Below are 9,218 nucleotides of genomic sequence, written 5' to 3'. Positions count from 1 at the left end.
GTGCATGACTGCAGCGCGTGCTGGCCTTGGGTCCATCATTCCCCTGCAGCTCCAGACTATGCTGAGCCCTCTAGAGATGGAGCTGAGGACGTGCGGGCTTCCCTACATTAAATGGAGTTCCTCGAGGTGAGGAGAACTGCAAACCTGAAGATCAAATGTGAGGAAGAGAGAAAAGCCTACACAAGTGTGTATATTCTTGTTCTGTCAGCGAATGGTGAAAAAAAAATCAACGTGTGCGCAACAGTTGTAGAGCTAGTTGTTGGCATCCAGAGCCTGCAGCTCCTGCGCTTAGGAAAGCTGTGTTATTACCTGTCTGTCGCGTATTGCCCTTTCCAAGAGCCGGATACATGTCAGAAGAATATTTACTCTTGAATCTTGTCCATTTCCTGGTAGAAGCGTATCTGTAGCTGAGAAATGACTCGGAGTAAGCGCAAACACACGCGGAGCTGACGGAGACCAAGGGGAAAACTAAGCAGAAGGCGCGGCTGGGAGCCGCTTTGTTCCCGTCTGGGATGCGTGTTCCCAGGCAAGTGCCACAGGGAAGCGCGAAGGAGGTCGGTGGAAGTTTGTGGCGCTGGTGTTGCTGCCAGCAATGCGCTTGGGGGTTGTTCCTGGCCTGTGGATGGCGCGTTTGGTTTGGGTTTCACGCCCCCGTTCCAAGGCCTCGGCGCCTTGGGTGGACTTGCTCCCAGGGGCCGGAGAGCTGGGAATGCCGGTGTTCTCCAAGGCCGGGAGTACGGCTGTGAGTCAGAAAATGCTGCTAATGTCCGTCTTCTCCTTCCAGAGAGCACGTCCGAGTGGAACATATCTGCGTCTTGGCCCTGAAAGGCGTGCTGCAAAGTTACTTGATACATATTTATTACAATTAATTATTTGTGATTACAAATAACACAGACTTTGTATCGATGCTGTTTATACCTCGCTGTGTAAATGAAGCTTCTTATCCTGCAGAAATGTCACACCGGTAAATACCCTTCACCGGCTGGTTTTCTCAGAGGGATGGTCTGAGCCCTGCAAGAGGAGGAGCTCGGGGGTGGGGGCGGCACTGGCTTTTTGTTTCTTTGGTTGGCTGGGTTTTTTTAATGCCACTAGAATGGAAGTGCTGCAGCGGTTTGCCTGGAGCTCAAATGGCCTTCTAATTAAAGCTTTTTCTAATCATCATCACTTCCTTGTGCTCTAAATCACTTGACCTTGTCTGTAACAGGCTTGTCTGTCAAAGCAGAGATTGGTTTGTGATTTTATTTTTTTTTTTACAACTATCTATTCATTCAGAATGTAAAATTACACTACACAATGGCAGAACTCTGGAGCTGGGTATTAGTTCTGGCTTGGTGTGTGTCCATCTCGGTACCGTTCGCAGCATTAACCTGTTAAGTGCTCTTGGCCATGGAGTGTAACTTGCATAAAGGAGATTCTTAACATCCCTTGAGATGTATCGTGTCCTTCTTTGGGGCTGGAAAGAATTAACTCCTGGGCTGCTGCAGCTGCGCTGGTGCAGGGGAACGGAGCTGCTGGAAACAACGCTGCAGACTGTCTGGCCTCCCGCAGGTGGGGAGCTCCGGACACCCCTCTGCGGCACACGGCTCCGGGGGGGCCTCACTCCGCTCGAGACTGACTGGCACAAGGGGCTCAAATCTCAGGGGGTCAGAAACACTGCGTCAGGGAGTAATCAAAGAGCCGGCACAGAAACACAGCCCAGGGGGGTTTCAAGGTCACGGTGGGGGCCGCTAGCGTGGGGTGCTACTGGTATAGATCATAGGAGTGAAAACCTGTAGTATACTTGAACACCCTAAAAGTACCTGTATATATCATGATCACTGCCTGTAGCCGCCTATGCCTATAGCCAGCTGTAGCTATAACTGCCTATACCTATCTAAATTTGTAGAAACTCAGTGACATGGCAATATAGGAATTCTCCTGTGCAAAAATAAATAATTTATTTGTAAATGACAATATCTGTAGAAATTCAATGACATGGCAACATAGTAATTTTCTTATGCTAAAAGAAATGACTTCTACTGCATGGAATTAGTCCGCAGAGGGCCGAACGTGGCTTTATCAGTTGCTGGGTCCGTTCCCCTGTGGCTGCGAAGCTGCCTGGCTCCTGGTCATCAGCTAAAGGAAAAGGGAAAAAGAACAAGTGAAAATGCTGTTTGCAAAGAGTCCCTGAGTGGAGGCCACTGATAAGAGCCTCGCTGGTGCAGGAAGGGCTGTAACATCAGCTCACGCCCCTGAACAAAGCGCCGTGAGGAGCAGCAGGGCAGGCGCTGCCCTCTCCTCCCAGCAAGCCCCGCTCAGGATGAGCCCAGCGTGCAGCGAGCCCACAGCACGTCAGCCCTCAGCGCTTCATGCCGTAGCGCACCCGACGCGGGAGCGACGCCACGCGCTCTGCTCTGCTCTGCGCTGGCTGCCTCACCTCTGGATCCGGCGCCTGCAGCTGCATGGAGCAGCCCGTGTGCTGTGTCCTGAGGCTGCTTTCTCCTTCGCTGCTGGTGCTGTCAAGGATGGAGAGGGATGCTTTCAGAGGAAGCCAGCCCACCCACGTCAGCGCTCTCACTGCTAACTGAGCACAGGTCCTTCACACCAGGGAGACTTTGCGGGGGCTGGGAGGAAGCTTCTCCTGAGCCCTGACCCACTTCTTTTGGAGCAGAACCACCAGATTGTACTCAAAGAGCAGAGAGGAAAGCTCAGGTGAGGGCGCTGCCTTGGACAGGGACCAAGGCGCTCTGCGACACTGTCTCCCAGGGACCCTTTTGCCCGTTCTACTTGGCTATAAAAGTCTACCTTTGCTGTTTGACACGCGGATAAGCACCAGCCGCGTTACATGGAGTGACACCCTTTCAGCTGCAAGCACACATGAGGGCACCCAGGTTTGCAGCGCAAGGGGACAAGGCAGAGGACTGAAATGCATTTGTCACTGCCGCCGCTGCTGGGTCGCTGCCGCCTGAAGACGCGAGTGCGCCAGGCTGAGGCTGCGCCCCTGCTCCCAGCAGAGCAAAACTTGTTCCTGCAGCGCCGCCGGCCCCTCACCCTTCGGGGCAGCCCCGGCGCGGCTGCCTGGAACGGAAGGCAGAGGTGTTACCTTGGCTGGCTCGGAGAATATCTCGATGGGCCGGACGTGAAGGGTTCCGAGCGGGAGCACTTGGCAGGCCTCTGAGGGGACGGTGACGCACCTGCACATTCACAGGCCCCTCTCTTCCTCGCTCTGCCCCTCTTGCCGGCCGCCTTCTTCCTGGCCTTCCCTCGTGAGGTGGGAGCGGGCAGCTGTGCATTCCTGCCGGTTGCCGTTTTCCTTGGTCTCCTCGGCAGCTGGGCCTCTTCTGCAGGAGGTCCAGGCTCCTTCTTCATGCAGCGACCTGTGCGCCAAGGAGAAACATCTCCTCAGATGACACAAACACAGCGCTTCACAGAAACAGTCAATGCAGCCGGAGAGATTCAAGACCATTCAGGTAACAAAAGTAGAGCCAACTGCCATTCCAGCAGCATACAGCTTTGCAACCAAGATCTTTGAGGATACTGAGTTCTAAGGATTTCATCTTTCTTGCATAAAATGGTGGAGGATCGAAGATTTGTAAATTTTGGAGACCAAACAGGGTAACAACATCTACTGAGCTTGGAACACGCCCAGTGTTCCTGCAACGTAAAGGAAAACCGTGCGTGTGTCAGTCTGTGTTTTGCCCATACCTTGGCACTTGCTTCGTGTCCAGGGTGGCTCTGCTGATTCTTGTCTCTGCCTCTTGGCTTTAGGAGGCATGGAGTCCTCAGCTGCTGGGCGCAGCACACAGACGAGCTAAAGCAAAACAGATGTCTGTCTGTTTCCATGACAGTTTATTCAGACTTATCCCCATAAAAGCACTGCAGAGCATCCCCCCTCAGCAAGGTGAAGGTTAGTAGGGAACTGTTTGTTCGGAAGAGGTAGGTATCGTTTGCTGACACGTGCATTTGCTCTTACCCAGAGCTTAGGAAGAATGACTGGCTATCACAGGACCTGAGCAAAACTGGACCTGGCAGCATGAGCCGGTCCTGCTGAACAGAACCACCCCGTAGCTGGGGCCTTGCCGCCAGCCAGCCAACAACCCTACCTGCTCCTGTTCATGCTTGTGCCTCTCACACCTACACATGACCCTGGAAAGCCAGTGCCAAGCATGGGGAAAGCAGCCCTAGAGTCCTGTCAGGGTAGCTCTGATCAGGTTCCTGATATTGGCCTGCTATGAGTGGCATCTTAAAAACCAAATGCAAAGACAAAAATCAGTTTAACAGTGATTTCCAAGTCATGCTGCCCACAGAAGTGCCCCTCTTGGCTATCCTTGTTATAACGTCATGTTTTCCTGCCGGTTAATTGCATCGAGGAATAACAAAAGGAGACGACAGAAACCCACAAAACAAAAATAGGAACTAGAAAGGAAAGCATCCGTTATCTTTGTGAGATAAAGTTGTCTTCCACCAGCCAGCTGCCATAGGAGGTGGATGGGACTTGTCCTTCCTGTCAGCACGACCATTTAACACGTGGTAAGCTATGAAATTTTGTCAGATCTCATTTCTATTCATACTGACTTTACTATCACCTAGGACAGGAAAGGCCCAGAAGAACCAACCAGCAAAACACAACGTCACTAGTTAGGACTGTAAGAATGCAAAAGAGCCGTGAAAGAGAAAATGAGCGAGCGTAGCGTTTTCCTAGCTTCTCTGTCCTAGCAGCGAAGCCCAGAGGACTGCCTCTTCCGCGGGCACCCCCCTCCCCGACTCTGCTCTTTAGGTGTACGGAAGCATTAAAGCACCAAGCGGTCTAGTTGGTACCTGTCCAGTGTTCTTGAACAGCAGTAACAGCTTCAGCAGCACCAAGACCTGGTGTTCTCTCCATAGCAGAAATACCAGGCAGCAATATCGAGAAGCGTCTGAATCCCCTGCTGAGCGCTGTGCGGCACTCAGCACTTCATAAACCCACCGCTCCTCGCTTAGCCTGAGCTCCCGATAGATTCACGTCCTTAACCTTTCTCTCTCTCTCTCTCTTCACATCTACCCTGCGAGACATTCCTCCATCTCCTAGATGGACAGCCTGCGTTGCCTCCTTCCCCTCTTACCTACACAGGTTACACGCCTCTGCTCCTCTCCCACCTGAGCTGTGAGCCACACATGCTGGTTTTAACATCACTCGGATGTGCAAGGCAAACATTTCTGTTGCGCAACTCCAGGGCCTTTAGTTTAGTTTGCGTTACTAGAGCTTTCAAAATCATTATTTGTCAGTAGGTAATACAAAAAATACTAAACCTCGTGATCCATCCGCTCGTAGATAGGGTACCGCAAGCCACAACTTTGACACGGCAGGGTGACGGGCTCATCATCTGCAAAGCAAAGCAGAGTTACATCCCCTACCAGAGAGAAGTCTGGCGCAGTTGGATCCCTACGCAACAGGCTGCTGTTCTGTGTCACAGGACGGCAACCTGAGCACACGTTAAGGCAACAGTTACTCTAGTCACACTTGCTGAATTCATTCCACATCAGCAAATCCACGCCATCCAGCGTGAGAGTAGTGTTTTGGGGTCCAAGATAGAGCCAGCGGTCTGCTAAAAAAGCCCACGACTGCCTCCAATAAATCCTTTAGCACCATTTCTCCTTCCACAACCAGCTGACGCTTCATGTCTGCCCCGCTGATAATAGTCTCAGCGATGTCCGGGACGTCACTGCAGAGATGCGCAGTGCTACAGACGTGACCCCACATCCAGATCTTACCTACCCTGCTGCTTAACCGAGGAGGAGCGCAGCTGCCGCACAACCCCAGGCAGAATGTGCCGCGAGCAAACAACTCCCGCTTTCATTGCGAAGCTCGATACTTTGAGACAAAAGAACCGGCAGTGGCCTGGGCTCTCGCCCCAGGGACCTCAGCAGTCCTCTGTGTAGCTGGCTTATACCTTTGCAGTTCTGTTCCACGGGAAAATCAGCCCACTCCCAGTGGCTCTGGAGCTGTCATTACCCAGTGTTTTCCCAGAAAGAGTTACAAACCCTTACGCTTGGATCGGCTGCCAAATGTCCCATATGAAGCTGGTTATTACTCATCTCTGCACCTCACCTCGCTTCTGATTTCTTTGTGCTGCTGAAACATTGCTTCTGCTAATGTCCTTAAGGGGTGTCCCCTACACAGCTGCTATAAATCTGCTTTTCTAGCCCCTTGGGCATTCCCCACAGTGGCCCAGCACAGTTACCTGTTCCTGATTCTCTTCCACTGTGCCGGAGGTCTTGCAAATGTGCATCCTCATCCTCAAAGTCAGACGGTGCACTTCCTCGGGTTTGTACCCCCACTAGCCCGCAGACCCGAGGATGTTCTTTCAGGTCTCGCACCAGTATGTAGCGGTGGCAGTTTTCGCATTCCTCCGTCCGTGTGCTGCAGTAAAGTTCATGGTCAACCATGGCTCTCAAAGGCAGCTGTATTTCGCAGTAAGGGCAGAGGACAAGTCGCAGAAGGCACACAAACGCCTGGAAAATAGAACGAGGGATTATTCTTCACATATGGAAGAGCGAGGCAAAGGTGGAGGGAGGTTCCCCGTTTGCTGAAGAGCTGAGCGGTCCATTCTTTCTTTAGCCAGATCTAAAGCTACGCTGAAGGATAGCCTGGAGTAAGATAGCACGTGAGAAATGTGAAGACCAGCAGGCTGTGTAACCTGTGTAGTCATAAACACGCCAGCTGAAGCACTCCGAAGACTCAGGACATTCCTTTAAAACCTGTCATACTTGGACAGCAGATTCCTTCCCACTGTGCTTCTTGAAGATAGCTTTCAGGGCCAGTCTCAAAACCCAGTCCTGATCCCATTGCACTGGGCACTGCTAAGAAAACTTCTCCGTGTGTGTTCTGCGAGGGAACAGATTTACAGCTCACTTACTACTCGGCAAGAATTGCTTGCCTATGTCCTTCACCCGCGACTGAATGACAGGTAAGTTGCCCTTCCAGAGGGGTTACAGAGAGATGAAAGCCCTGTTAGAATAGCAGATGCTGCAAGAATACGTCATCATTTGCTTTACAGGCAAAACTAGAACCACTACGCACAAACGTGCAGGATGAAGTGCTTCCAGGGGTTTGACCTGGTCATATCTTCACCGTTTGAAAATCCTTTGTTTGTCAGCAATAAGCAGACTTAGGTGGCACTTGCAGAGCTGTCTGCAAGGGGGGGCCATAGGAAGGGAAGGGGCTGACATTGATTACAGGATTGCCTGTGACGGCAGCCAACTGGAGTCAGAAATTGAAAAAACCCCTGTTGATTTTACAAACTCTTTTCAAAGTCTGTTGGACATCATGACTTATTAAAATGCACATGACCACTGCAGCAGTCAGAAATGCGTCATGTGAAAGGACCGGAAGAAGTGGAGTTCATCATATTCGGTGTTTCTGAAACAGCGCACCATTTTTCATCCTCATCACTAACAAGGACAAAATCACCAATTATCGCAGATAACCCTTGGATATGAAGACTTGAGCAGGCTCCACTGCTTGAAGGCAGTTTCCAACCACCTTCTCTCAGAGGGTGTGAATTTAGGGCTCGATAAAAAGGGTGCCTCAATCACAATTTGCAGTCCGGCTCCTGGCTGACAGAAAGGCTCTGGAATCGGTGCTTGGAAATGCCATCGAGTAGCTTCAAAACATCTCCTAACATCAATAGATGTTCACCAACCTTGTGGTCCTCCAAGTGTTGTTTTTCCATCTTCATCCCACACTCGCAGGTAACCTACAATAAACAGACCTCATGAGATTAATTGCCACAGAGGACAGCAGTTTTAGAGGAGGAATGCGTTTCTCACCTCCACGTGCTCAGATGCAAAATGGTTCTTCATTTCCGAAATTGGGATGTAAACCTCGCAGTACTGGCACGCTGCAAGAAATCTGCTGCAGTGGACTTCATGAATCGTGAAATTAGAGGCAGGAATATCCTTGTTGCTGTGAGAAACATCACAGAGGTTACTTTGCAGAAAATAACACTGACCACAGTTGCAAGCAGTTTTTCACAGCACAAAAATCCTAAGAAAGCTTTTGATGAATTCATGGTTTAGAGAACCGAGTAACTAAAGAGCAAGGCAAGCCCAGCCAGGCCTCCACGTTCCTTCATAGGTGGGATATTAACGCCTATAGCATGCAAAGGTCACAATGTTCACACTACATGGAGATAAAATCAAGGGGGGTGGGTTTCATTATGAGAAAGGCAAATTTTGCAGCATAAACAAGTTATCACCAGGTTCAAGGTGATGAACTAATTAGTAAACTCATCCGTGAAGATCACAGTTTCTTCCTGAAACTAACCGGGCTATGAGAGGTCGAACAGTGCTCTGCTCGGAAAAACTACAGAACAGACCCTCTTGGGCCAGATTTGCTCAGTGAATGATAGCAGTAGCCATCTTACTCTGGAGCCAACACTCCCCCGCTCACCCCCTTCCCAAAAAAAGACTCATTTTCCTGTCTGGAGGACAAGGCAAGGCTTACAAACAGAGAAGATCCAAAAAGAACTGAGGCACTCTGAGCTTCGCCCTTGTTCCTGCCTCAGGCAGGTAGCATCCTTTCTAGACGATGCTCCCCAGACTAAAGCACAACTCAGAACACCAACATTAGTTCTATAACCTGTTGTGCCTTCCCATGTCACCAAGGAGAAAACCAGCAGAGCCGTTCAGTTTTCTCCTTGGCCAGATCCCGAGCAGGCAACAGCCCGGCAAAGCAGCAAAGTCCAACAGCAGCATCTCAACTGCACGTACACAGCTGCTTGCAAACCAGCCGGGCTGATGCTGCCAGAAACTGCTTGGAGTCCCACGTCCCTTTGGGGAAAAAAAGGGAATGTCTTTAGTTGCTTGTACTCAGGAGGTAACTTCTGAGCTGGCATCGCTGTCGGCGAATGTATTACCGACACCGGTGTGGCTGGGAAAAGGGAAGCGTCATCAGAGAGAAGCAGGAGGTGCCTCTTGGTTCTGTTTTCAACATCCCGGCTTCTGCCAGATGCTGAACCGGAACTTGGAACCATGGAGTTCACGTGTGCCTCGCTGAAAACCAAGTCTTTGTTTCTACCAAATACTTTGGTTCCTGCCTACGTGCTCAAGTCAGAAACTTGAGTCAAGGCTGAGCAGGTTGTCAGGCCCTGACACTGCAGAACCACATGCCAGCCGTTTGTAATGAAGGGGGCATGTTCGTTAGTGAGCTGCCCCTCCCAGCCCGTGGCAGCATGTCAAGGGGATACGTATGGATGTGT

General features: G+C 50.9%; 1 protein-coding gene across 1 annotated transcript; it reads right to left on the bottom strand.

Annotated features, from left to right (window-relative positions):
- Nucleotides 1-1,920: 1,920 nt before the first annotated feature.
- On the bottom strand, nt 1,921-7,980 carry LOC129735387 (uncharacterized; the record flags this gene model as incomplete). The annotated part of the gene is made up of 8 exons (XM_055702530.1): nt 1,921-2,115; nt 2,417-2,495; nt 3,083-3,356; nt 3,685-3,790; nt 5,269-5,342; nt 6,201-6,471; nt 7,662-7,715; nt 7,789-7,980. Coding segments are annotated over 8 exons (1,107 nt in total), but the record flags the coding sequence as incomplete, so codon positions are not given.
- Between the last annotated feature and the right edge of the window lie 1,238 nt (nt 7,981-9,218).

Source organism: Falco cherrug, chromosome 1 (genome assembly GCF_023634085.1).
Source record: "Falco cherrug isolate bFalChe1 chromosome 1, bFalChe1.pri, whole genome shotgun sequence".
Classification (NCBI taxonomy): domain Eukaryota; kingdom Metazoa; phylum Chordata; class Aves; order Falconiformes; family Falconidae; genus Falco; species Falco cherrug.
The sequence above is the reverse complement of the archived record's forward strand: the minus strand, read 5'-3'. Positions and strand labels throughout refer to the sequence as shown.